At 54.0% G+C, this 26,856-nt stretch overlaps 13 protein-coding genes across 13 annotated transcripts; 8 read left to right on the forward strand and 5 right to left on the reverse strand.

The window, feature by feature from the left end:
* Positions 1-58: 58 nt before the first annotated feature.
* On the reverse strand, positions 59-1,747 carry V2A60_008250 (lipid-binding SYLF domain-containing protein; the record flags this gene model as incomplete). The annotated part of the gene is made up of 2 exons (XM_083259523.1): positions 59-1,443; positions 1,543-1,747. 2 exons carry the CDS (start codon positions 1,745-1,747, stop codon positions 59-61), a joined length of 1,590 nt encoding a protein of 529 aa, XP_083115649.1.
* A 1,074-nt stretch (positions 1,748-2,821) lies between these two features.
* Positions 2,822-3,419, forward strand: V2A60_008251 (uncharacterized protein; the record flags this gene model as incomplete). Its single annotated transcript, XM_083259524.1, has 2 exons — positions 2,822-2,831; positions 2,926-3,419. The coding sequence occupies 2 exons, from the start codon at positions 2,822-2,824 to the stop codon at positions 3,417-3,419; spliced, it is 504 nt and encodes a 167-aa protein (XP_083115650.1).
* Positions 3,420-4,747: 1,328 nt separating this feature from the next.
* V2A60_008252 (uncharacterized protein) lies at positions 4,748-6,097 on the forward strand (the record flags this gene model as incomplete). Its single annotated transcript, XM_083259525.1, has 1 exon — positions 4,748-6,097. One exon carries the CDS (start codon positions 4,748-4,750, stop codon positions 6,095-6,097), a length of 1,350 nt encoding a protein of 449 aa, XP_083115651.1.
* Positions 6,098-6,916: 819 nt separating this feature from the next.
* On the forward strand, positions 6,917-7,727 carry V2A60_008253 (2-nitropropane dioxygenase; the record flags this gene model as incomplete). Its single annotated transcript, XM_083259526.1, has 2 exons — positions 6,917-7,284; positions 7,418-7,727. 2 exons carry the CDS (start codon positions 6,917-6,919, stop codon positions 7,725-7,727), a joined length of 678 nt encoding a protein of 225 aa, XP_083115652.1.
* Positions 7,728-8,076: 349 nt separating this feature from the next.
* V2A60_008254 (uncharacterized protein) lies at positions 8,077-9,538 on the reverse strand (the record flags this gene model as incomplete). Its single annotated transcript, XM_083259527.1, has 2 exons — positions 8,077-8,442; positions 9,266-9,538. 2 exons carry the CDS (start codon positions 9,536-9,538, stop codon positions 8,077-8,079), a joined length of 639 nt encoding a protein of 212 aa, XP_083115653.1.
* Positions 9,539-13,026: 3,488 nt separating this feature from the next.
* Positions 13,027-13,348, forward strand: V2A60_008255 (uncharacterized protein; the record flags this gene model as incomplete). The annotated part of the gene is made up of 3 exons (XM_083259528.1): positions 13,027-13,111; positions 13,164-13,282; positions 13,346-13,348. The coding sequence occupies 3 exons, from the start codon at positions 13,027-13,029 to the stop codon at positions 13,346-13,348; spliced, it is 207 nt and encodes a 68-aa protein (XP_083115654.1).
* A 1,261-nt stretch (positions 13,349-14,609) lies between these two features.
* V2A60_008256 (ATP-dependent RNA helicase HAS1) lies at positions 14,610-16,450 on the forward strand (the record flags this gene model as incomplete). Its single annotated transcript, XM_083259529.1, has 3 exons — positions 14,610-14,993; positions 15,052-15,903; positions 15,959-16,450. 3 exons carry the CDS (start codon positions 14,610-14,612, stop codon positions 16,448-16,450), a joined length of 1,728 nt encoding a protein of 575 aa, XP_083115655.1.
* A 661-nt stretch (positions 16,451-17,111) lies between these two features.
* V2A60_008257 (uncharacterized protein) lies at positions 17,112-18,689 on the forward strand (the record flags this gene model as incomplete). Its single annotated transcript, XM_083259530.1, has 1 exon — positions 17,112-18,689. One exon carries the CDS (start codon positions 17,112-17,114, stop codon positions 18,687-18,689), a length of 1,578 nt encoding a protein of 525 aa, XP_083115656.1.
* Positions 18,690-19,001: 312 nt separating this feature from the next.
* V2A60_008258 (uncharacterized protein) lies at positions 19,002-19,223 on the reverse strand (the record flags this gene model as incomplete). The annotated part of the gene is made up of 1 exon (XM_083259531.1): positions 19,002-19,223. The coding sequence occupies one exon, from the start codon at positions 19,221-19,223 to the stop codon at positions 19,002-19,004; it is 222 nt and encodes a 73-aa protein (XP_083115657.1).
* Positions 19,224-21,129: 1,906 nt separating this feature from the next.
* On the reverse strand, positions 21,130-22,115 carry V2A60_008259 (uncharacterized protein; the record flags this gene model as incomplete). The annotated part of the gene is made up of 4 exons (XM_083259532.1): positions 21,130-21,459; positions 21,512-21,654; positions 21,703-21,834; positions 21,890-22,115. 4 exons carry the CDS (start codon positions 22,113-22,115, stop codon positions 21,130-21,132), a joined length of 831 nt encoding a protein of 276 aa, XP_083115658.1.
* Positions 22,116-22,547: 432 nt separating this feature from the next.
* Positions 22,548-23,528, forward strand: V2A60_008260 (ankyrin repeat domain-containing protein; the record flags this gene model as incomplete). Its single annotated transcript, XM_083259533.1, has 1 exon — positions 22,548-23,528. The coding sequence occupies one exon, from the start codon at positions 22,548-22,550 to the stop codon at positions 23,526-23,528; it is 981 nt and encodes a 326-aa protein (XP_083115659.1).
* Positions 23,529-23,726: 198 nt separating this feature from the next.
* On the reverse strand, positions 23,727-24,083 carry V2A60_008261 (uncharacterized protein; the record flags this gene model as incomplete). Its single annotated transcript, XM_083259534.1, has 1 exon — positions 23,727-24,083. One exon carries the CDS (start codon positions 24,081-24,083, stop codon positions 23,727-23,729), a length of 357 nt encoding a protein of 118 aa, XP_083115660.1.
* Positions 24,084-24,377: 294 nt separating this feature from the next.
* V2A60_008262 (uncharacterized protein) lies at positions 24,378-25,055 on the forward strand (the record flags this gene model as incomplete). The annotated part of the gene is made up of 1 exon (XM_083259535.1): positions 24,378-25,055. The coding sequence occupies one exon, from the start codon at positions 24,378-24,380 to the stop codon at positions 25,053-25,055; it is 678 nt and encodes a 225-aa protein (XP_083115661.1).
* Between the last annotated feature and the right edge of the window lie 1,801 nt (positions 25,056-26,856).

Genomic DNA, 26,856 nt, shown 5'->3' on the forward strand with positions numbered 1-26,856 from the left:
ATGGTATCCCGTGTTCACATCTGCGCAGGTCTGTTATGCTACTTCTCTCCTGCGAATACTACTTGACGTCGTCCAAATCCAAATTTTCAAACTCGGTCTCGACCGGCTTCGTCTCCGCCACCCTCCGAGGAGGCAGTGCCGGCGGAGGACCCTTGGGCAGCAGCACCACCGGCTTCGGCACAGTCTCTTCTGCATCGCTATATTCGCTGTCGTCATTGCCATGCTCGTTGGACCGATCTAATCGGCCGTCTTGCCCAGATGCATAGGGACTCTCTGCCTTCCCGTCGATGTGCTCGCGGTGTGCCTCGTAGCTGGGCGGCGGCAGACCGTCGTCCTCCTGCTCGGGGACAACCGTGTGCTTTGTCAGGATACGGGGGCTGGGGCTGCTCGTCGCGGGACTCGTGTCTGGCGTCGCGTCGCTGCTGCCCGTCTGCGTGGCGGCGTCAGAGGTGGTGATGACGCTGCTGCCATGGCTCCAGCGCGGGTTCTGGGCCAGGGCGGCGGCGGCGAAGCTCCTCGATCGGTGGTGGGAGGAGGAGGGGGTGGCGGCCGATGCCGTGTTCGCGCGGGGCCGGTAGCTGCCGCTGCGGGGACGGAACTCGAACTGCTCGCTGGACACCCTGGCGTGGGAGCCGGCCTCGACGATGCCGAGACCTTGCTTCTCGAGCGCCGCCACGCCGTAGGGGTCCGGGTCGCCCTCCTCGGGGAAGCCAAACGTAGACGTCGGCGACGCGAGGCTCAGGTCCCCCGGGGCCAGCTCGTGCTCGAGCTCCTCCATGATGCGGTCGTCGACATCTGCGCGGCCCTCTGCGGCCTTGAGGGTCTCCATGAGCCTGCGCGTCTCGCGCGGCGGGCGCCGCACCTTGCCGGCGAGGATGTCGGCGGCGCCGACGGACGTCTCGTTGTAGAAGCGCGCGTTCTCGTCGGTGCGCTCAATCACGACGGTGCCGTCGACCTGCACGCCGGCGTAGAAGCCGCGCGACTTGAGGTAGGTGAAGACGGGCCGGTTCGCCGGCTGCTTCCACCTGCCGTCGTTTTCGAGCACGCCGCCGACGCCGACGGGCCCGGCGACGGCGCTGATCTCGCCGCCGACGGTGGCGCGGATCCTGGTAAAGGCCGCGAGCGCCTCGCGGCTGTTGATGACGAGCACGCAGTCGTAAATGTCGACGCCCACCAGGAACCCCAGGCCGGCGGTGTGCAGCATGATGCCCGACGGCGGCGACCACTCGCCGTCGTCCTGCCGCGCGACCAGCACGCCGGAGCCGCCGGCGCCGGAGATCCAGAGGCCGGTGCGCATGGTGGTGAAGATGGCGAGCCCGACGGCGTTTTGGATGACGCTCTGGGGAATTTTTTTCAGGACTCGCTGTTTTTGCTTCGGGCCGTCGCCGTCGCCCCCGTCAGTGCTGGTGCTGGGGGACGACTCTTCGGTGTAGAAGCCATCCTCTACAAGAATCATGTTAGCTTTGAAAATCGGTAGCACCGGTCGCGGCGGGACCTTTAGAGAAAAAGCCAAGAGCTGTTTAGCTTTGAGGTGCGACGTACTACAAAAGGACTTTAGAATTCTGGCGGCCTTGTCGCTCTCTTTGTCGAGAGTTGTTGGCCAAAAGGCCTCGCTGCCGATGCGATTGGAGAGTCTGTTGATTGGTGCGCCGAGCTTGTCGACGACTTTGAAGGCCTTGTCGAAGCCCTTTTTGCTTTCCTTCTTGGTTGTGTCCCAGGATGGGAGATATGACGCAATCTTTTGCATGGCGACGAAGCCTTGGCCGGCGACGATGCGCTGCTGACACTACCTAGTCCTAGTATAGGTGACGCGCGGCAGGAAGTGGTTGGCGAAGCAGGCAGGCAGGCGGGCAGGCAGGCAGGCGGGCAGGCAGGCAGGCGGGCAGGCAGGCAGGATAATTGCTGGCGACGGAGATCAATCTTCAGATATGTTTATGGCAGGGCGAAATAAAAGCGAAAGAGTTCCAGTGCCCGTTGTGGTTTTTTTAAGCAAACTGGTATGACGTCTCTGCCGAGGGTGCCGGATGGCGGAGCTGCTCGGCTGACGCGGCTGACAATTCCGGCCCCGGCAGACTTGCGATCAGTCCGAGGGAGCTCCACCACTGGCCGGCTTCTACGGGGAACACCAAGAAAAGAGAGTGTCTCGTCCAATCGGACTGAATAGGGTAGTCTGGAAAAGACCAATTAATAACTTGTCAGATCTTTCAGCTCTTGTTGGCTGGCTGGATGCTAGATGAGCGTCCCGAGATGGCGCAGGTTGCTACTACCGTGCCTGCTTCAACAATAAGCACCAAACGACCCGAATCGAACGATAACTTGCTTTTCAAAATCATGAGCTTGAATGAACCAGCCCGAAAAACAAGAGCAGACCCTCCGCCATCTACTCAGAGTACAAGCCAGTTCGCCTTTACACAGCCTGCTAGTCGTTGAAGATATCTGGCCGTGTTACCTTGACGGCCACGAGGTAAATCCTGACAGGTTGACTTGCGTGACATATTCACTCGAGAACCACGTGCGAACAGTAAATGAAAGCTTTTCCAAGAAACGGGAATAAATATGAAAAAAAAAGTCGCGTTGTGGCCATCGCGAGTAAACCAATCATGACGTCAGCCAAGCCGGGATGCGGTAATGGTCGGAAATAGCCACTGTCGCTAAAGTAGCCAGACCAGATGAATTCAGCTCTTTGTACAATAAACATACTGCCAAACGGATGTGGAGACGTTTGATTTTCGGATCGGGACTGTGTCTATTGTAAAACCCTGTCCATACTGCCGCACCCTTTCTTTCATCTCACCCTGTTTGCGCGGAGCAGGCCACAGCCATGACCTCTTGTGAGTAACTAATACGGGAGGAAGGGGAGTTTATTATGTCAATGATGGCTTAGCTAAGACCACAAAAAAGTGTTCTTTTCAACAAAAACCGCAGTCGCGACCGCACACCAGCTTCCGTTGTCGCTTGATCGAGACAGAGTCCTCAGTGTCCTTCACGATGCGACGCTGTTGCCCCGTATCCTGTGGCCGAACAGCGTGCTGTCGGACAGAAGGCAGACCCTGTCCGGCCTGGAAGGGGTGCTGAGCGACGGAGGCGTGAGCGTGTCTCTGTTCAAGCTGACCGATGGCGTCACCTGCGCAGAGAAGGTTGGTGGCTTCACAATGACGGTCTCGTACAGCATCGCGGACGGCGAGGCACACTGGCAGGGCAGGGACAAGCCGCGTTGCTTACGGCTGCAGGAAGAGCGCTCGGTTCGCACCTTTAAACCTATTGCCAGCTTTATCAGGTTTAATAGCGAGTCGCCCGTGAAGACGCAGCACCTGCTGCGTTTTTTCGAGGCATTCGGCGAGAATGGCGGCAACGCGACGTTGGCGCTAGAGAGCATTGCTGCAGCTGAGTCGAAGGGTGGGAAGCCTAAAGTATCTTAGCTCTGGAGAATCTCAGGCCTGGTATTTCAATCACTCTGATCAGGCTGACAGTGTATACATGATTGGCATGTTCGATGGTATCAGACGTCGCTTGGTAGTCGACGCGAGCCGCAGTCGGGAATTGCCCCCTAGTAGGCGCAGTGGGCAGCCGCTCGGCACGCTTGGTATACCGTTATCATGGGAAATGGGTTATCAATGCTTCTGAAGTTGCAAGGACCCTGGGTAGTCATCCGTTTTTGTGACGCCTCGTGGTGCGTGTTTGTAGGCCAGTGATTATCAGCGTCGAAGCTCTATTTGAAGCATGGTCGACAAGGGCCGGATCCCACATGCAGAATCGCTCATGGCAAATGAACGCGGATGCACTGACCGAGCGGCGACTATTGTTTTTGCGCGGTATTGTTTCGGTTGATGATGATGATGATGACATGCACGAATTGGACGTAGCATGTGGCGGGGTGAGTGGCTACGTGGCGGGGTATTTGGAAGGAGGCACAGGGTCAGAGTCGTAAACGTAAGTCGTAAACGTAAAGCTTCCACGGGAGCATGACAATGATTACTCTCATAAATTGACGACCATGAGAAACCAAGAAAATAAAAAACTCAATCGAAAAGAAATACAAGAAACCGAACCAGATTGAATGCCTGACTAGGAAAATCATGTTGGGGAATCAACTAGATACCCTGTAGCATGCCCTGGTACAGATTACAGTGGCTGGTTCTATAGGACTGCTTTAGTGCTATGAGCCGCTAGACAGAACTAGCTCGGGGTGGCTGGAAACCTGCTGGAAGCCTGCTGGAAGCCTGCCTCAAGCTTGTTGAAAACGGGCTTGTAACCTGCTGTTCAGGGCACAGATGTACTTCTGAGCAGCACTCTATGGGCAATCGTACGGGGTTCTGCTATGAGTGACAAAAGGCCTACTGCTAATAGTACTAAGACAACAGAGCAACGGCCCAACAACAAGTCCCCACTTCGAGTAGTAATAAGAGCCACGCAGAATTCCAGACTCAAGTGACGCTTCTCTCGTCTCTCTTCTGTCGCGCCTCCATCTATCTGCACACTCTGAGACAACCCTCGGTTTGCGCCACCCGCGCTGCCATTCTGCCTTGTGCGAATCCATCTTGCCAAGCTCGAGATGCTTCTTTGAATTCTGCAAACTGCAGGCGGTTCTTTTTTTTTTCTTTCTATACTTGTTGTCTCTTAACTCGACTACTCATCTATCCGTCCCTCATCCCATGCTCACCCCATCACCACCACCAGTCTCAGCCTCCTCCCTGAGCCCTCGCCACCGAGGACTCGTCGCCCCGAAACGACCACCGCCATCATCGCCATGGCCTTCCTAGAGGACCCCCGCCTGCGACAGCGCTGGAACCAAATCACGCACGACGCCGAGGCCGTCACCGAAAACGCCGCCGCTGGCATCTGGTCCTTCCAGCAGCACTACATTAACCCTTGCTTCGGATACCTGGGCGACTCGTTCGAGCAATGCACCGCCCTCTGTCTGGGCGACCCGGACGAGCGCCTGCGTCGCCGCAGGGAGCGCGAGCGCGGCCGCGCCGGTGCCGAGTACTCGTTCGACTTTTACGACGACTGGTATGGCCAGGACGACTCCCACGACGGCGGCACACGCCCCAGTTTCTTCGGCGCCTGGGCCGGCGAGGACTGGGACCGCCTCCTGGCCGGCAGCGGTAGCCAGCGCAAGCATCTCGGAGGCGAGGGCACCACTGTCGAGCAGCCCCGGCGCAAACGCGGCATGAGCTACGGAACCAGGGGCGCCCGCCGCAAGACGAGCGAGCACGATCCCACCATCATCCCCAGCACCCAGCCCATCGGCTTCCTCAGCAAGCTGCCCTGGAAGATGGGCGGCACCCTGCGATACAAACCTAGCGCCGCCGATCTTCAGGATCATCCCGGCAAACAGGAGAATCCCGAGACGGCACCCCTCCTCGGCACCGATGACAACGACGACGACGACGAGTCTGACTATGGCCAGCTCGTCGTCCCCCGCAAGCGAAGTGGCACGACAGGTTCTAGTGGAACCGGAAACACGTCGGACTCCTACCGTTCCCGGGGTGATCTATTTCCATCCGATGGTGAGGGTGAAGAAGATGCAGTAGTCCTCGACGACGACGTCACCTATGACATGGTGCGAAATGACCGTAGCAGCGGGAGAAGCGACGGCACCAGAAGCAGCAAGGGCAAACGACCGGCTCAAGGCGGAGGCTTCTTTGCTACGCGAACCCTCTCGAGAACAACGATAGCATCCAACTCATCCGCTGATACCATGCCCCTGCAACGCTCCATCTCGTCTCTGGCCATCAGCCCAGCAGCCGTGGAGCGCGTGCCGTCGCTGCAAGACTTGCAGATGGAGGAGGATAGGCTGCAGGATGAAGAGGACCAGGAAATTGCGCGAAAAAGGGAAGCTGCATCGCAGCTCGCGGCACAACTCGGCCTGTCCCCCATGAGTACCGAGACCTACTCCGGCGCGGAGCCCAAACAGCAGCCACTATCAACAATAGACGTACAGATACAGCAGACCCAACAGAAAGAGCCCCAGCAGCCTCGAGACACTGCCAACGCTGCCCCTAGCGAACAGCGACGCAAAGTCAAGTCGCGGCAAGCCTCGCAAGCAAGCCAGCAAGGTTTTGTGCCTGCGCGACTGCCGCACTTTGGCTCATGATTTTTTCATATTCAGTCAGACATGTTGCGCACACGCACCTCTGTACATATTATGACGTGAACGGTTGCATTGGTTGGGTAGGCTGCACATTGTCCCCACGCCGGGTTCTTAAAAATGGGACACACTGCGAGATGGAATCGCCGGGCATGTTGAATTAGCGTTGTATTGCTTGACTTTTTTTTGTGTTTTCTCGAGACCAAAAGTTGCCTCGATGGAGTTTTTGAATGGGACGGCTTATTTCGTGCTTGCTACTCTGTCTGGCTTTCTTCGGCTTGGGCGTTGTATGTTTACCTGGACTGCTGTAATGCGGGCCTCAGCGCGGCACATATAAAGACATTGACGTTTCACTTCCCGTGCACGCATGCATGCACAACTACAATGTAACACCCCAGTAATGGTACCTGTTTAGGAAGACCCTCTCACGTCGCGGGCCAACGTCATAGCGTTGCCCCGGATGTGGGCGGGCCAACTGTCCTAGAATCCGGGGTGATGGCGCCCAGATCGATAAGCCTCGGTCGCATTTACCCCACAGTTGCATCGTACAGACGATATATCACAACAGCCATATAACCGTGTACCTTTATTCCGCCGTCCTACATTTATGAAGCCGTTTCATATGATTGACACTGCATATATTACCCTCTTTCCCCTCGTTTCCGCCCCCAATTTTCGGTAACCAATCCGCCAACCTGCTAACGCAAGATGAGACGCGACCAGAAGCTCTCCCTCCTTCAGGAACCCGCCCGGGCGAGACTACGTACCCATCCCTCGGACACAGTCTACTCAAAGTAGCACATTCCCGGCATTCAAACAGACACAATGGCTCCCACAGGCCCCATCACAACCGAGCTGACCAAGGTGCTCGGCATCAAGCACCCGATCCTCCTCGCCGGCATGGCGCGCGTGTCCGGCGGGTTGGCCGCTGGCCGCGCGGCCGTCTCCAACGCCGGCGGCGGGCCTCGGCGTGAATGGCGGCTTCCAAGTACACCGCCGGCGCAGCTCAAGGAATTCATCGACGAGATGAAAGGCCAGCCTAGCGCACCCACCCACCCGGACCTGCCGTTCGGGGTGGGGCCGGGCGCTGCCGCAGGTGGGCGGCGGCGGCGGCGGCGCGCAAGACCAACCAACGACTACACCGATTACGGCAAGCTCGGCGTCGAGCTCATCGAACTGACCATTGGCCCAGCGTGCGCCAGGCTGTTGTTTTGTGTGCGCTGTCGGCGTGCCGCCCCCAGGCGCGTCGTGACATTGACGAGCTGCACGCGGAGCGAGATCCTGGTGATGAACATGGTCGGGCACCCCCCCCAAGCAGCACAACAGGAAGGCGCTCGACCTGGGCGTCGACATGGCGTGCGCGCGGGGCACCGAGGGGCGCGGCGGCCACACGGGCGAGAGATTGCCACACGTCGGTCCTGGAGCCCGCCGTGGTCGACGTCGCGCGGCTGCTACCGGCCCGCCGATGCTGGGCGGCGCCGCGGCCTGGCCGCCTCGCTCATGCAGGGCGCGCGTCGGGCGCCCTGTGGTCGGCACGCGCTTCGTCGTCGTCGCCGCCACCGAGGCTGAATCAAAGAAGCAAGCAACGTACCACGTCGCTAGACCGACCTTTGCTGCTGCGGACAAGTGCCCATGAACCCCCCTTCTCTTTTCGCTCTAGGTCGAAAGAGCCCAGAGCGAAAAGCCCCCTCCCATAAGACATGAACTGAGCGTGCGCGGCTACGGTAAAAAAAGATCATACCTACAGTGTTTAAGCTTGAAATAATGGGCACACATGAGACAGAGAGCGAGCGAAGCAAAAACATAAGCGACACTTTAGGCGGTCAAAGAGTGACATAAAAAGTTTCATTGTATATACCCTCAAGGCTGAAGATGAGTTTGTAAAACGAAAAGTTTGATCTCATCACGGTTTTCTCGCGACAATATCAGCTCGAGCAAGCGGAGCGAATCTGACGTCTGGGGGTCACTCCAGCACCCAGGCCGACTCAAACATCTTTAGTAACTTTAACAACATTTGGGCCGACACCTTGGATGTTGTTTGTGCCCTTTAGAAACGATGGAACCGTCGCAATCTTGCCCTTGATCTCGTTCAGGGTGGCCACTAAATTTGCTGGGAAGATGGTCGTATCACCGCCACCGGCCCCGAGCTGACTCAGGTCAACCTGATCGCCAGCGAACGGGTCTTCAACCGGGTCAGGCTGACCGGGAGCGGACGGAAACTGACCCTGACCGGACGGGAACTGGCCCTGACCGGACGGAGACTGACCCTGACCGGACGGAAACTGGCCCTGACCGGACGGAAACTGGCCCTGACCGGACGGAGACTGACCCTGACCGGACGGAGACTGACCCTGACCGGGCGATTGAGTAGGTGATCCTCCACTTGCTTCTCGAATAAATCCAAATTGAGTGCTCACTCTGGCGTATACTCCAGGTGACCCGCGTTTTCCGCACCCTATGCCCCAGGAAACCACACCTATGACGTCTCCGGTCTCATGATGAACAAGTGGCCCGCCACTATCTCCATAGCAAGAGTCCTTCTGTTCTCCGGGCGATTCTCCGGTGGCACAAATCATGTTTTTAGTGATCGTTGGTCTTTCTCCTGGTGGTAATGCTGCCTCGCACTTGGAGCGCTCTATTAATTTGAGCTTCACTCGTCTTAGCCGTTGGGGAGGGGACGGCTTGGGACCTTGCCTTCGCAGCAGGTTGCCACCTTGCGCTGGCGGGGAACCCGTCGATTGGGATGTCCTCGGGTGGAAACCGGCTTGGGAAGTCGGCCATTGGGCACCTTGCCCTGAGAGACCTCTTTTCGATTGAGGCGTTGTAACACCCCTGTATCCAAAAGGTTAAAAAATTTTGTCTGCTAGAAATGGGAAACGACAAGGGAAATGAACTGTAGCATACCAACCAGCTACCCATACTGTGCCATTTTGGAAATCGGATCCTTCTTCTGGGAGGTGGGCAAACTTGATAGTCTCGGTCTCTTTGATTGGTGGATTTATTTTCAAGATGGCCACATCGTTATCCAATCCCTGTTGACCAGTAAATCCTGGGTGTACCTTCATGGAGACCGCTCGAGAGCCATCGCCGCCTTGCAGCCTATCCTTTATCGCAGAGCGTGAGACCATCAGCTACCCCTTCAAGGGAGTGCAAACGGAAGAAAGGGAAACTTACAAGTGATCCAGCACGGACTGTAATTGCCGAAGGGTTTCTTTCTTTTTCAAGGCAATGACTAGCAGTAAGGACGGTATTTGCATCCAAGAGCGTACCACCGCAGAAATGACTGCCACCCTTTGCTAAAGAAACAATATAGGGAAACTCTCGTTCCTGGGCCTCGACGCCGCCTACAACCTTTGTCGAGACCTGACGCCCGAGCAGTGGCACGGCGGTCACGGTTTGAGCTGCGAGTGTCGCAATCACGATGGCGACAGCCGCCTTTCGCACCATGATGGAAATGATAACAAGTGTACGATGATGGAGCACAGAAATAGAACAGTTAGTATGCGTCCTTGGGAGATGCTCTGGGATGAGAGCACGATAAATAAACCATTTCTCGCTTTGGACCTGTGGGGGCGCGGTGATCCTTCATCTCAAGTCTGTAGCGTAACGACACATGTCCCATGATGAATGCATGAGAACATTCGTCAATAGAGCATATATGATAATCGGCCAGCATGAGAAAGCGCATGATAAACGAATGGAGGCTGTTTCGTAGTTGAAACACCACAGCGACCCACCAACAACACCCAGGCAAATATACGGCTGGAAGCCGGAGAAAGGACCAATGCGCAATCTGTCGAGGAAGATAGATCCGCTGCGGGCTGTCTTTGGCCAAAGCTGGGTTAGTGTTGACAGGAACGCTTCCACTTTGAATAAATAGAACTTGTTGGGGTATCGAAGCCCGCGGCGTCTTGACAGGCGCGATGTTTGCCTCTGCGCCGGGTGCGAGGTCATCAACAACCAGGAACGAAATTCATGCGCTTCAGTGCATAGCTACTGACTAGTCCACCATGAGCTGAATTTCTGAGTCAGCGGTTCGTCTTTTCTTTCCCTTCCTTTGGGGTTTTTTTTGGGGGGCTGACTCGCATACTGATTCGCTAACCCAGTAACACTGGCTGAAAGAAACTCATGGCCGCTGATTGAGGCATTGCCCAGTCCTTGCTTGGCTCGAGTGGGCCTTGGTTGCAATGGATGGCTTGCCGGATGGTTCTTCGTCGAGCAGACTCGCCGAGTCATTGGTCGCCAGCCGCCGAGTCGGGCTCGACGCCATGACGTGTGCCCCTGCCACAGTGCCCCGAGTCAGCTTTCAATATAACCGCATGGAAGAGACCTCTGTGCCTGAACTCGGCGTGTTGGGCCAGCGTGTACCTGAGCCTGCCGAAGCGGGTTGCCGATAGGACGAGGTGTCGAAAGCGCCGCATGCCAAAGGGTATAATGGATGTCACCACTCCCGGTCCGTATATTTCAAGGCAGCGTCTCCAAGCCGCCGCTCTCATCACTGATACTATATAATCCGTTTCAGCAGAGCAGGGGAAAATTGGTCCAGTGAGTGGGATACATACCGGCGCAAGGGACTCCAGCACACTCTATTCGAAGCACATAACAAAAACTCCTCGAATCCATTTCCATCTCACCGTGTCAGAAGAAATTGTGCTCTTGGCTCGCTACTTCGTGCTGCAACGTCGCGCATCCCGCCATCCAGCTTCTTTAGCTTACTACTCTCTTGACTAGGAAGGAACCAACCGACCTCTTCATCTCGCCAACCGTCCTTGCTCGGCGGACAAAGTCTACCCCAATTCTTCTCGTTCCTCATCGGGCCTTGGTCTTGTCAACTGCGGCTTGACCAGTACTCGAGTCGATCTGCCCGATGCAATCACAATGGGTATTCTTCCACCGGCCACTCTGCCACTGAAGAATCGGTCACTATCGCGTCAAGCAATATCTGAGCCAGCGGCTGTGAGTGGGAATAAATGCTAGTTCGGTCCCCGAGCCTTTTGCAGCCACCAGCTAATGAGAACCCCCCATTTACCCGGACAAGGAACTCTACGAACACCCACAAGGGTTGATCATCGTCATCTCGAGCCTTTTTATCCTCAATAGTGCAGGTTCGCAGCAAATGTGCCTCGAGGGTCGGGATGCCGCTTTTGGAGGCCAAACTTGCGAAGCGCTGGCCGCTAGGCCACCTCACATCACCATGACTGTTGGGCACAGTCGGCTCGGTAGCGCCCATTAAATTCCAATGGGAGCTCGGCGCATACTCAGTATAACTAACTGATAATAGCCGATACGAGTACGCCGGACGGCCCTACGCGGCTTCAACACCGGCTACTTATACACCACTCACACCATGTCATCACTAACAATACAGAAGGAAACCCGAGCGCCATGATCATTACCAAGACTAAACACACCATATCGATCCAGAAACACACGAGAGACTATATGTTATGTGCTTCCAGGATAAGGGTATTACACCGATCAAAGATTGCGCAGATTCTGCTCCCCTTGTCGTTCCAGAGATGACCTTCTTTTGCGGCATCTGAAGAATAGGCGACGCTCTGTTTAATGCCTAGCTCCGCAATATGTGGAGAGAAGATATCTGGCTAAGCTTCATGATGATGCCAATTTCAAAAGATACAAGAACCAATGAAGCTTGTATTTATTATAAACAGATGTGCTACAGTCGCGGCTTGCTGCCGACCGTTGCGACTGCCCGAGTACGTTGGGTTGAACGAGCACGGTGCTAGAAGCCAATGGGCACCTACTAGTATATTTTGTAATGTATATTTATATTAGGATGCATAATTTGCCTTGAAACAAACAAGTGCCTGCAAGGCCAACTGGGCCATGTGTGTTGCTCAGGCTGAGGCTGATTTTAGTCAGCAACTGTCACTGCCACCAGCGCGCGTCAAGTCTCGCATCGTCAACATCTTCAACATCTTCAACTATGCACCATAACTACACGCCAAAATGGCACTCAACGGTCAAGTTTAATTCAGCTATCTAAAGAAAGTCAGAAGTGGCTTGAAAGGGGGGTGGAACAACATTTAGCCGCTGCTAATTCATCGAGGCGCAAGGCAAAGATCTTCAGTATCCGGCGTGACGCGACCACCACAAAGACCCCAGATTTTCAGCAACATGATAACACTAATAAGATCAACCATAGCAGGTGCTTGCGTTCGCATTTCGCGCCTATTCAAGCCAGTTTCGCAACCTTCGTCGCCGAAGCTGGTATCGCGTCAACAATTTCGAGAGGAACCGGATTGTTACAAACGTGGAGGTTTCCATCCTGTATCGCTGGGCGATACATTCGATTCCAATCGATACACTATCCTGAGAAAATTAGGATACGGACAATACTCCACAGTCTGGCTTGCCAGAGACTTGAAGTAGGTTATCGCCTTCCTGGGCGAACCCGCTTACTGATGACGTAGATTCCAGCGATATGTGGCGATGAAAATTCTAAGGGCTAATTGCTATGGCGGCCCTCACGATATTTTTGAGCGTGAAATTCTCTCGAAGATCCTGGAAGTATCGCGGAATAGCTCTCATGAGGGCCGCAATTTCCTATTGAAGCTTATTGAGCAATTCATCCACAGAGGGCCGAATGGAGACCATGTCTGCCTTGTTTCTGACGTGCTAGGGCATCATCTAGGCTTCCAGGCCGCCAAATATAAATATGGGAGGTTGCCCGTGAGGGCGGTGAAGGAAATCGTGAGGCAGCTTCTAACGGGACTGGACTTTCTTCACACAGAGTGTGGCGTTATTCACACAGGTATGCGTAACATGTCACGGATGACCTGACTTGGTTCATTGCTAATTGATCAATAGATCTTAAACCGACAAACATAGTATTAGACTTGGAAAATCCAAATGATGCCGTTTTGAAATATCTCGACTCTGTTCCTCCACGAACGTTTAAACAAAATGATACCATGGTCCCACTTCGGGGGGTCATTACGACACCGCTTGTCTCTGACATGGAATCGCTGCACGTCAGGATTATTGACTTTGGCGTTGGTGAGTAATTCTTAATCTTTTTGGCTGGCAAGATTACTCACCCTGCGCTTAGCTTCCTGGCGGCAGAATCATCTGTCAGATCTGATCCAGTCACCGGCGCTGAGGGCACCCGAAGTAACCATCGGCGCTCCCTGGGATACTGGTGTCGATATATGGAGTCTCGGCTGTCTTGTAAGTAATAGTTTGCCACGCCGTTATTACTGCTAACAATTTCGTCTTAACACAAACATGTAGTAGAGTTTGTTCAAGGTATAATTCTCTTCTCTGGAGATGCTTCGGAAAAGGGGACTTGGACCGCCGAAGATGATCGTTTGGCAAGAATTATTGAAATCATCGGCCCCTTTCCACCCAGCCTACTTAGGGGGGGGTCTCGCTCCGCACATTTTTTTGATGAACAAGGTATTATTCCTGAGTACATTACACTGTCACTTGGCCGCGTTGCTGACTCGTTCAAATCTCTAGGAAAGCTTATTCGGATTCCTAACATGAAGTCGACGAGCCTTGAGCGCCTACTTAATGGTCAAATAATGCCATTCAGAAAGCCTCCTGATATGCTGGACACTGATGTTGGTGCCTTTATCGATTTCGTTCGAGGCATGCTGGAAATCGACCCGATGACGCGAAAGTCTGCAGCACAACTGCTACAACACGAGTGGCTTTCTTGATCATGCGTGGCTACAGGGATAGGCATCAATCTGCCCAGCGCGTAATCCCACGTTCCGCAGTTTACGCACTTCAGTGACAGCTCGTCTTGGGCGTTGCTGGTACTTACCTACTAGTTACTCTTGCGGCTTAGTGCGCACCGCCCTGCTGACTTGACTTCCCCGTCTCTGATTACTACAAACTGCCTTGAGATAACCGCATCCTGCGCAGCCTCCCGCCCTTGTAAGCTCTTCGTCAATCGGATCGAGACCTGGCAGTCGCAAGAATTCTCCGGCCTGGCTCGCTAAAAAGTACCGATATGTGTTTCTTTCAGATACCGACGCCGCTCACCGTGTAACCTTGTCTATGTGAGAGCATCGTGTTATATAGCAGGCTCAGTCAGAGCCATGTAAACCAGTCCCTGTGGTATTATTCCATATAACACTTTTCCGTTTCTCCTTGTCTACTATCACTTCCAGCCGCACGCGACCTGTTCGTTCTCCGTGACATCACATTCGGGCACACTTTGTTGAGAAAGAAACGGCGATGATTAGACCGAATTGCCCATTCTATGGCATCTATGGTTTCACGACATCAATCAGTCAATCCAAACGATGGTCAATCTACAAACGCTCTGCGAATGTGTCCGTTAAGATGGGTGGCCCCACTTACAATGTGGACGACCACCCACAATTCTATGTGGGGCGTTTTGGTAGATGCGACTTTTTCTTATCGATACCGTCAACCAGAACTTTTTTTTTCGCGGCCCATGTAGACTGGCGATCCGCCATTGCAGATTCCTCTCCCCCAGTCTCATTGTACATTACGGATTTCACGACGCACCGCATATTGCAAGATGGATCACTCGATAAAGAAGCGCAAGCGCAGAGACGCCGAGGAGGTCACCCCTGCCAAGTCGAACGGCGCCGACAGCATTTCCAAGAAGACGAAAAAGGCCAAGAAGCCGTCTCCCAAAGAAGTGGAAGACGACGAGGACGAGTTTGAGGGCTTCGAGAAGGAGAGTGAGGATGTAGAGAAGGGTGAAGAGGAGACGAGATCCGAGAAACAGGCCGAAGATGACGACGAAGAATTGAACGCTGCCGACCTGCCGACCGATAATGCTCCCATACTTCCAATGGCTGCCGACGCCCAGTCGTTTGACGAGCTGAAGCTCTCGGAAAAGACCATGATGGCCATCAAGGAAATGGGATTTACCACCATGACCAGCATTCAAAAGAGCGTACGCAGTTTTGATCGACGCCGAATACCGTCATCCCAACGTACTAACCATAAGACAGGCCATCCCGCCTCTCATGGCAGGCAAGGACGTGCTTGGTGCAGCCAAGACTGGCTCTGGTAAAACACTGGCGTTCCTAATTCCCGCCATTGAGATTCTCTCGTCGCTGCGCTTCAAACCCCGCAATGGCACAGGTGTCATCGTGGTGTCCCCGACGCGCGAGCTGGCGCTGCAAATCTTTGGCGTCGCGCGCGAGCTCATGAAACACCACTCGCAGACTTACGGCATCGTCATGGGCGGCGCCAACCGCAAGGCCGAGGCGGAGAAACTCACCAAGGGCGTCAACCTGCTCATCGCCACGCCCGGTCGCCTGCTTGATCACCTCCTCAACACGCCGTTTGTCTTCAAGAACCTCAAGTCGCTCATCATCGACGAGGCTGATCGCATCCTCGAGGTCGGTTTCGAGGACGAGATTCGCCAAATCGTCAAGGTGCTGGCCAATGACGATCGGCAGACCATGCTCTTCTCCGCCACACAGACGACCAAGGTCGAGGATCTCGCCAGGATATCGCTGCGGCCCGGCCCGCTCTACATCAATGTCGACGAGGAGGAGCGCTTCAGTACCGTGGACGGCCTGGAGCAGGGCTATGTCCTGTGCGACGCGGATAAGCGCTTCATTTTACTGTTCTCCTTCCTGCGCCAGATGCACCAGAAAAAGAAGAAGGTTATTGTCTTCTTCAGCAGCTGCAACTCGGTCAAGTACTACGCCGAGCTTCTCAACTATATCGACTGTCCCGTTTTGGACCTGCACGGCAAGCAAAAACAGCAAAAACGTACAAACACATTCTTTGAGTTCAGCAATGCCCCTCACGGTATTTTGATCTGCACAGACGTCGCCGCTCGTGGCCTCGATGTAAGTCTCAGACGAGTGCTCCGCTTCCAAACCCTGTACTGACTGACATTCGCAGATTCCCGCTGTCGATTTCATCGTCCAGTTTGACCCTCCGGATAACACGCGTGACTACATCCACCGCGTCGGCCGTACGGCCCGTGGCGCTGGCAAGACCGGCCGCAGTTTGTTGTTCCTGCAGCCCAACGAGGTCGGGTTTCTGTCGCACCTCAAGGCGGCGCGCGTACCCGTCGTCGAGTTTGAGTTTCCAGCCAAGAAGATTGTCAATGTGCAGTCACAGCTTGAAAAACTCATTGGCAAAAACTTCTACCTGCAGCAGAGCGCTAAAGAAGCCTTCAAGTCCTACCTACACGCGTACGCTAGCCACAGCCTCCGTTCCGTATACGACGTCAACAAGCTGGACTTGGCCAAGGTCGGCAAAGGCTTCGGTTTCCCTACGCCGCCCCGCGTCGATATCACGCTGGGCGGTTCCATGAGTAGGGAGAGGGTTCAGGGTCGGCGGTCGTACGGCAGCCAACCTCGTCAAAAGTTCAACGGCAAGAGGCGCTAAAAATCGGGGTTTTTCAATTGATTTCATTTTACAAGTAATTTGTGTCTCCCAAATTTGTTCAGTATGGCGTAAATATACATGTACATGACAACAATGGCATCAGAGGTTTGGTTTCTGACGATGGCGCAGATTCTCGCCGCCGTGCCTTTCTAAATGACGACGTCAAGCAATTAAGAGCATTTCTAGCTACTTGTCTGATGATCAAAGAGTGTCGTCCTGGCTATGACGGCGTGATGGTTGGGCAGTGTCCAAGACTCGAGCCGCTAGACGGATACTGGTGAGTGTATCATGATAAATTCCGGCTTCCCATTGGCAGGTATGTGGGGATGAGACAAACCCCTGGACTGAGAAAGAAGCCAATTTTATTTGCATTGACTCAACTTGAACGATCGCCTGTAGTGAGCCTCGGGCCGGGTAGGCTAACTAACTAGTTCGTGGTGCTGGTGGAGATGGCCCAGCTTTGAGCTCCGTCGGGTCCGGCCAGGTCTACTACAATCTTGCAACATCATCTCAGCTATGGTGTTCCTTTATTAATCTGAAGCTTGTGGGGTGTCCAGCAGTGGCGCATCAATCTCGGAAGATCTAGAGCATCCCGAAAGCATTGATTAATCGTGGCCAAAGTTTGCCGATCATCCCGGACTTGGCCAGCCCCGCACACATCATGATGGAGATGCACGACGCCGCAGTCCGCGTCATAGCCCAGCAAGTCCGGTGCTTCTCTGAGCAAAGTAAACCCTTTCGCATCTATCATGGCTCGACCAACAGCACCAGAACGTCGCAGCGGCGTGCAGACAACACAATTGACACTAGTCAGCTGACACACGTATTATCCGTGGACGCCGTGTCCAAGACGGCTCTGGTGGAACCGAACGTCCCAATGGATGCTCTTGTCGAAGCTACGCTTGCGCATGGCCTCGTACCACCCGTGGTCATGGAGTTTCCTGGAATCACTGCCGGGGGTGGATTTTCGGGTATGGCGGGCGAGAGCAGCTCGTTCCGGTACGGCGCGTTTGATGCGACGATGCGGTCAATCGAGATTGTACTGCCGACGGGTCAGATTACACGCGCGTCCAAGACGGATAACCCAGAGTTGTTTTGGGGCGCAGCGTCTGCGTTCGGAACGTTGGGGGTGGTGACTCTGCTCGAAGTTGAGCTGTGTGATGCGAAGCCGTATGTCGAGCTGACGTATTCCCTGACGACGAACAGCAGAGACACGGTCAAGGCGATGGAAGACGCTTCCTCGAAAGAAGAGATTGACTACATTGATGGCATTGTATTCAGCAAGAATGAGACTATACTATGTATAGGAAAACGCACCGATGACTTGCCAGAGCGGGCAGCATTGCAACGATTCTCGCGGCGAACTGACCCATGGTTCTACATTCGGGCAAGGGATGTCCTAAAACAGCTTCGAAAGAGCTCTGGCCCAAGAGCATCAAACACAGTCGTCGATTACATTCCGCTCAGAGACTATCTATTCCGCTACGATCGCGGCGGATTCTGGGTTGCCAAGTACGCTTTCCGCTACTTCGTCACGCCGTTCAACCGCGTCACCCGCTCCGCGCTCGACCGGTTCATGCACGCGCGCGTCATGTACCGCGCGGTGCACAAGAGCGGCCTCGCCGACACGCACATGGTGCAGGACGTGGGCGTCCCCTACGACGCCGTCGCCGAGTTCCAGGACTGGCTCGACGCCAGCTTCGGCATCTACCCGCTGTGGCTGTGCCCGCTGCGCGTGCAGCGCGACGGCGCCGACGCGCAGCACGGCCTGCACTCGGACTTTGGGCGGCCGGGCGGCGCGCCCAACCTCATGAACTTTGGCGTCTGGGGCCCCCTGCGCGGCAGAAGCAGCACCCGGCGGCGCGACGTCGTGGCCCGGAACCGCGCCCTCGAGCGCAAGGTGCAGGCCCTCGGCGGCAAGAAGTGGCTGTACGCGCACGCCTACTACCCCGAGGACGAGTTCTGGGCGCACTACGACCGCGCGTCGTACGACGCCCTCCGCGCAAAGTACGGCGCCGAGTACCTGCCCAGCGTGTACGACAAGGTCAGGGTGGACGTGGACGCCGAGGAGGCGGCCGTGCGCGCCACGTGGAAGGCGAGGGCCAAGCACGGCGTCAAGGAGATTTGGCCGGTGAGAGGCCTCTACGGGTTCTACAAGGCCGCTGTCGGGGGCGACTACTTGCTCCAGAAGAGTGATAAGGCGCGGTCGGCAGGCAAGTCTGGCAGTAAGCCGGCATAGGTTGACAGAATAAGTAATAGATTTTGTATCTTGGAAGAAAATTGGCTTGCTTGAACACACTTGCAATCTATCCACTAACAAAAAAAAAGACAGAATCATTGCAGGCCGGGAAAACAGCAGTAGCATTTTGTATGAAAGGGCAAGAATAGACCAAACTTTTCACGTCCAATGGTTGAAAACCACGTCAATCCTCATCCTCCAGGGTATCGAGAGAGTTTCGTTCAACGTACGCCGTCCGCTCTCTTCATCCAGCAGCAACTCTTGGCATCATGTGTCGCCAGAGATCACAAAGTTGTAGGCGAGAAATCTCTCTCAACGTGCCTGTACCGGAGCTGCATGTGCTGTGCTGCCGCTCGGTGAGCTGGCTTCTGCAGTCGGGAGCTGGGTTTCTTCCTCGAGCCTCTCCAGCCGGGCTCTGGGTGCAGGGCCGTCGCTTAGGGGTCCCTCCATTGTTGGGCTCGTCGACGGCGTCAGCGACGACTGGCGGCGGATGCGGCCACGCAGCATGCCGCTGGAAGCTCGTGGGCCAGCCATGGTGTTATCGTGGTTGTATTTTGGGGGGGTGGGCGCGGAGTTTCTGCTCAACGAGGTCGCCTCTAGACCCCACGGACAATAGAGGTCAACAATGAAGGAGTGGTTGAGAGAAAAGCAAAAGAACATCCTTCACAGCATGCTTGGACTAATAAGCCGGGCTGACTACTCATCGGGTAGCTAGCCACCTAGCCAAGCCGGGCCAAGCCAAGAGAACCGAGCACGGCCGCCACTCCAAGACAACGGTCGGGAAACAGCAGTTGAAGCGTGACCGTCTTTTGTTCCCTGCGCATCGCACCACACTTGGCGTCGCCGATGATGCGGGATAAGCCTGGCACGGCACGAGTGTCGCACTTGGGCGAGGGCTAGTGTCCCCGTGCTGGTCGACCGGTGCAAATCCTCGCTGTTTCCACGCCACGCCCACTGAGGCGTCCGCCACTGTAATGCAGGTGGTGTGGATGCCATCTACAGATTGACATTCGGTGACATTGTGCCACATCAGCCGCGTACTGATTAGTACGGAGAGGATACCTCTGCATTATGCAAGATACATGTCATAACATTGGATATCGTGTTTAAATTTAATCTTGTAGCGGCTTCTAAATTCATCTTGTAGCTGCTTCTAAGGAAGGCGCGCGCTTAAGATTGATGCTCTTCTCACGGCTGCATCATGATTACACTGGTAATACTAGGCTAGACGCCGATGACATCAATGACTTTTGTAACAACATTGCGGGCCAGTAGCATGACCAAATAACTAGCAGTTGCATGTTCAACATGAGAAGCAAAATAAGAAAAAGTAAATAAAATAAAATAAATAAAAATAAAAGAAGAAGCAGAGATTACCTCATTTGCTTGGCATGCTAGTCTTGGTGCGCACATTACGCTCCATCACGATAAACCTGTACGGAATTGTGCTCAAAGAGGGCAATATCGTGCGGCACCCGCAGCTTCAACATCCTGGGTCCCAGAAGTATCGACACGAGAACAGTTGTTTGTGTCTCATCACTTGCATTCCACGCTGAGCGCACTTATACATTTTGGCTGACAGGCAGGACTAACCACCTTTGCTCACTTGGTCTTGTAGTGAGAAATACACCATTTTACCTACGCTGGTGGTTCATCTGCTCTGTGTTACCATCCCTGAAGAGAAAAGCACTCTAGTGTGTTGATTCAGGGTTGGGGTCGTGCTACCCTAACCCTGTAGACGCTGCGCTTTAACATTGTTACCTATGACGCCTCTATACTAGCAAAAATGTGTTCGGGTTAATCAAGTCACTGTCTGTAGTGTTGAACAGCTTAAAATCGTATAATGACTAGTACAACATGATTTGCACTTGGTATCAAGCAAGTTGCTTCTGCGGTGCGAGCGCAAAATGCATGGAGGTTACCCTTGGCTCTTGCAGAAGCCTACGTGTTGTCACCCTAGAATCACAGTCATCTGTTCGATTGTCTACAAGAGGTAACTTTTGATTAGGTAAAGTCGGTCGTCGATAATTCCTCAGTATTCTTTGTTTGGTTCTCTGCAGCGGCTTGTTTGGGCTGTTACGTCCTCCATATTTTTATGCGAACAGCCAGCCAACCCCAGGCTCCTGTTAGGCGCCTTCTGCGACCTATCAAAGGTGTTCTGGCGGTGATACGGGCACGCTACACGGCGCAACACGTCGATCGCGTGAGGCTACGCGAGGAACTATCTAGTTGATGTAGCAAGATGCAGTCACGTGGGTTACTGAATACTGATTGATTGATACGAAGCTTACTGATACTGATATCATATCAGTATCAATGAGTCATCAGTACTGCTTGATGACTGACTGCTTGTTGAGAAGTCTGCAAGACAGGGCCAGTCTAGTAAAACCACTGTACTAATCATCCTGTGACTAACTACTAAGCTCACGATGCGCGCCAACTAATGGCAGTAATCGCCCTTTTCTGAATCGCAATTTTCCTTTGATGTCTCGAAAAGCGTGGAATGATCGGGATCCCGCTCGTGGCTAAGATCCCATGCTGCCCTGTCATTCGCCAACTGCATGAGTGCGCTGTAGTCTTTGCAGACGTGATTCTGGCCACAGCCGATGCTCTCTGACCAGCTACCCGTCTCGCCCCCCAGCGAAGTATCACCCGAGCACAGGATGCTTTGACGTAGGTATTCGATACAGTGAGCAGTGTGACCAAGCTTGAATGCGTCCCATGTGGCGAACTCTTCCCTCGAAGTACCAAGTCTGGTAGTAATGATTGACTTGTCTTGTTAATTACTTGTTTCTGCATGCAGTGTTTTGGGGCAGACTTACTAGACAATGCAGCTGAGGAAACACTGACAGAACCCAGCCACTGCGGACATTGTCTGGAGACAGCACACCACTAATGTCTGCTGCGGGAAACTGAATCTGGTACTCGGCGCTGTTCTCCTCTGCCAGAAAGTAACCACGACTAACTGTAGAGCTGTGAGCCTGGCCCCGAGGAAGACTCGACGAATACATACTAGGGTATAACTGCTGCCAGTTCTCGTGTATCTCTCGCATCCTCGTCGCGTTTAGAAGCATTTCGCGATCGGCGTAGATGATGTCAGGCCCAAAGCCAGCGTTGTTTCCGAACGTGACAACCTTTTCCGGAACTATCAACCATGTAAGCGCGGCACAGAAGAAAGTCAACAATGAAGTAAGGCTCACTGTTTGGCCCAAATTGCTCGAGCGCATGGCTGGAGGAGCCTCTATCATGGAGAACGACGGATCCTATAATCACGACAGAAATGGCGAGAACAATTTCTCCCAGCAATCGTAGCAGAGGTCGTTTGGAACGGGCACGACGGACTCGGATCGTTTCGTCGGCAAGACTAACATCCTCCGAGGAAATATCCGACTCGTCACGAAACTTGGTGAGCCACTTCTCAGGCATGTTTTGAGGTGCAGTGCAAATGTTGAAAAGCCTAGTCTGAAGCTGTGCTGAGCCTTGAGCTTTGCTTCGATCATAAGATTTTCGGGGTGAGTGAAACTCCCCATGTTAGGGTCTTCTATGGAAGTAAAACTCTTTTGGCAAACATATTCTTCTACAGAGTAGCTAATGCAGGACGACGGCAAGGCTGGCTGGCGGCAGGCTACTACAAAGAGCTGCAGGAGGGCGCATGTCGTAAAGACGGGCTGCAGCGCCTACTCTCGATTAAATGGCGTTTATCCTTGCGACAACTGACGTCCACAAACTCCAACCCACCAGCGACTGCATAATAATGCGCCACATCAGTAGCAGTCGTGTCGCCCTTTCCCAGGCGTACTCATTCACCACCTCCATCAACGCAAGCGCACTATAGCTATAACCGACTAGCAAGGAATCATGACACAAACCACTTTGCCACCATTGAATGCCGCATGGGACCCGAGCCTCGAGACACCAGACAGTGAGGAATTCTGTTGGACGCCACTGCAGCTGAGTGCGAGAGCGGGTGATGTCGCCAGTATGAGGAGCATCCTCGCTCAGAACCCGGCCGCCGCGAATGAACCACCGCGAGGGTACTATGGCCAAACCGCTCTACAGGCTGCGTGCATGCACGGGCATGAGCTGGCAGTGCAGTTGTTACTTCACGCCGGCGCCGACATCCACTTTAGCGGGGGCAACAACCTCCAAAGGAATGCGTTGCAGATTGCGTGCGGTCATGGGGACGAGAAGATTGTCGACATGCTGCTGGCAGCCGGAGCGAGGGTGGACGAGGTCATGGATGCATCCGCAGCCGGTCCTGAGAAGCCGTCGAGGTCCCGCGTCATCGTCACAAGGTACAATGGAAGGACAGCACTTCAGGCGGCGTGCGAGCGAGGGCACATTCACCTTGTCCACCGCTTGTTGCAGATGGGTGCGGACGTGAACGCACCGCCGTCACCAACGGCAGGGTATACCGCGCTGCAGGCTGCAGCCGGCAGCGGATTCCTTGACATTGTCGAGGTGCTCTTGCAGCACGGAGCGGACGCCAATGCTGCGTCGGCAAAGTACAAGGGCTTTACGGCTCTCCAGGGGGCCTGCCACGGCGGCCATGCCAAGGTCGTCGAGCTTGTGCTCGAGCAGGAGGTTGACGTCCACGCACTGGGCGGAATCTATGGTGATGGCATGGCACTTCACGCGGCCGCCGAGGCAGGAAGGGTGGAAATCATCAAGATGCTACTGGCTGCTGGGGCTGATGTAAATGCGTGTAGTTTCAGACGAGGACGCGGATACAGTGCACTGCAGAGTGCAGTGGTCGGCGGTCACGAAGAAGCCGCGCAGGTTCTGAGAGCTGCCGGTGCCACGGGAAGATCCGGTGGCGGATGTTTTTTATTTTCGTAACTAGTTTATGGAACTAGATTTCAAGAAAAAAATCGGTTCGTCTTGCGGCTAGGGCTTAAAGAGAAACACTGAGCAAAGCGAAAGCTATGACTGCCTTGCAAGAACAAAAGGCCTTCCCGCATCCTTTCCAAGAGCTCCAACTGTGCCCACAATGTATCTAGAGGAATAGTCTACGAGGAAATACAGTAAACTATATCACTATTCCTCAACAGAAACAATATCTTCTTCCTTGACAGGAATGATGCCAGCCTTGATTCCGGCCCTGCTCTCGATGGAGGCAATGTCCTCCTCCTTGACAGGAATGATGCCAGCCTTGACTCCGGCCCTGCTCTCGATGGAAGCAATGTCCTCCTCCTTGACAGGAATGATGCCAGCCTTGACTCCGGCCCTGCTTTCGATAGCGATAATGTCCTCTTCTTTGACGGGAATGATTCCTGCCTTCACAGAGTCGCGCTTGTAGACATCCTCAATCTGGTCGGCTACCTGCTGAGAACCCAGCGGGACAGCCAGGGCCAAAGTGGCAAGGAGGGTAGCGGTGGCGAGAGTGAGCTTCATGGTGAGAAATGTAGAAAAATGTTGCTTTTAGAGGTTTTGAAGGGACTTGTGTAGGACTCTTGAGGGAAAGTATTGTGCTGGAGAATACGGATCTAGAAAAAAGACGAGGGGAGCTCAAATTATATGCAGAAGACTGGGAAATCCAGATATATACGAGTCCTTGGAACTTTGAGACCTTGTTTGTTCGATTTTGGTGAACAAAACCACTGATATCAGTCGCTGCCACTGCAGTATGGCGTCGAAATACAGGTGATCTGTTTCACCGTCCAGCTCCTGAGCATGTATGAGGCTAACATGAAGCGCAGACCCAGGAGAGATGAAGAAGATGAGCCACTGATGGATGGAGATTGTGGAAATGGGTCGCGGTTGCGGACAAGCTTACCAGCGTTTCGCAACAGCGTGAGCACAGGCACCAAACTCGTGGCTTCTCTGGCCACGGCGAAGGATCTTGTCTTGATATCATTTGCCATGATCGGCTTCATTAGCCTTGTTCAGTCCCCAGTCTATGATTCTGTGCCATCTCAAGTACAGAGAGCTTCCGCTGCATCCTGCGACTGTGGCAACTCAACCGCCGAAGCGCTGGCATTGGGCTGCAAGTATGATTCGCTGGCAGCAACCTGGCTCCCTGAGCACTGTCGCAACGATGAGCTGACGGCCGAGTTTGAAACGTCGGGGCCAGGCCCGAACGGCGAGTGGACGTATCGGACGGACGCTGCCCATACTGAGGAGATCAGCCTCACAGACATTGCGAAAATGGTAGACAACCAGGAGCTTCGCTTCCACATGTCTGGCCATTGGCATGTTGTTCACTGCATCTTTTATTGGAGGAAGAAGCATCGGGCGCGGTTCAATGACAAGATGGTGGAGCCACGATCTGACAATGAGAAGCATATCAAGCACTGCGGCAAAATAACCCTCGATCCAGGTTATGGTACGGTCGCTGGGGTCGGCTTGAATACTGATGAGGAATAAATAGCCGGCATCAGTTCTGCGACGCATTGCTAACGGACCTGGTTGAGGAGTTCCCTTCGGCCGTACTTGATAACAAATGAAATGAGAGTTGTTAGTTCTGTAGTGGCTTGAGCATCAATGAAATATATCTTGACATGTGGTTTTAGTATATAACTAGCCCTTGTTTGTCTTTTCCGTTTGCTGCTTTCCGTTTGCTACTTTGGAAGGCCGCCCGCGTACTCCCCATCCCACCACCAACAATACTTCTCGGTTGCTTCTCTATCTAACGACTACGGCGCCCAAGCATGGTAAAAAGAAACCATTCTGCGGCCAAAATATTGCCAAGGCGCACCAGACAGTGTGTTCTTAGACACCTTGGCCAACGCATTGCTACCCAGGGACTCCACGAGGCTGGCAAGAGTAGTCTCCTAGGCAAAACGTCATAAGCCGTCCGTGGGTTGCAGAAATTCATATAGAAGCTTAAGGTGGGGAATTAAGAGAAGACTCAACCAAGCCACCAAATAGTTAATAGAGCCGGGGGACTAAATAACGAAACAATAAGTGGGAGACTTGGATGCAGGCACCGATCCCCAACCAACCCATACCTCCTCCACCTCAGCATGTAGCATGTAGGAGCCTGCGTTGCGCCACGACACGTCAACTGAATAAATATTACGTGAAAATACTGGAATTTATTGCTGTAACGGGTTCGGCTAGAATTCCGCCCCCTCCAAAAAAAGAACAATGATTCTATCAAGGCGACTGCAGGCACCCCGCGCCTGTGGTAGACATCGGTGGCAGCCTGCAGCACGTCACTTGGCAGTTCTCGGCCAGCAGCCTCTCTATACCGACCTCACATCCCATGCGAATTGTTCGAGTGCAGCATCTCTTCATAGTATGGCTTCTACCAAGTTTTGCTACTCGCCGGTCGTGAACGGGGAGGCATGGAGCGACACCGTCGAAAGACGACCACAACAAACACGTCACTACCATACGCAGCGCGCGCAGCTCTCCTCCGTGACGAGGATTCTTCTAGCGTACTGCGTACTAGCCACGGCGCTCCTCTTGGCTGTGGTGATTGTTGCCTTTGCCAACGTGCGGCCTCGGCACTGCAGTGGCTCGTCAACACCCGCCGCGTCAGGCCGTTTCGGCCGTAGTTGGGCCTACATGTCGTTGGACAGCCAGCACGACCACCTCTGGAATGACTTGGAGGCAGACGGTGACTCTATTGTATTTACGCTTCCCGATTCCACAAGCGACCGGCGAAATCAAAGTGCGGTCATTGCCATGTAAGTTTCCGCGCGTCTGCCGTCAAAAATCCCTCCAAAGGCGGCGGCTAACAGTGGTCAGGTTCCATCAGCTGCATTGCTTGTCAAGTTTTCGCCATGCTTTGCAGCAAGCCCACAAGGGAATTGACCCAGGATTTGACTGGAGGGACAATGATCACTGGCCCCATTGCCTCGACTACATGCGAAAGGTAAGTCATCGATGCGGTTGTCGCGTCACCAAGTCCGCATCTAGCTCACAATAACAACAGAGCATTCTATGTGCGGCGGATGACACGGTGGAAACGCCTCCGACCTTGCGAAACGGAACCATTGCGCCATTCATCGATGGCTCGCAGCAAGTCCGACAGTGCGGAAACAGTAGGAAGCTTATCGACCTAATGAAAAGTCATGGCAAGATGGTCACTACCCAGCCATTTCCATAAAATGTGAAGCCGCGTTCAGTATAAATGCAGTATGAAATAAAGAAGAGTTATAAAAAAAAAAAAAAAAAAACTCTACGAGAAATTATTGCCAAGTTATATTCACTGTTTAGA

Source organism: Cordyceps javanica, chromosome 5 (assembly GCF_051103115.1).
Source record: "Cordyceps javanica chromosome 5, complete sequence".
In the NCBI taxonomy this organism is placed as follows: Eukaryota; Fungi; Ascomycota; class Sordariomycetes; order Hypocreales; family Cordycipitaceae; genus Cordyceps; species Cordyceps javanica.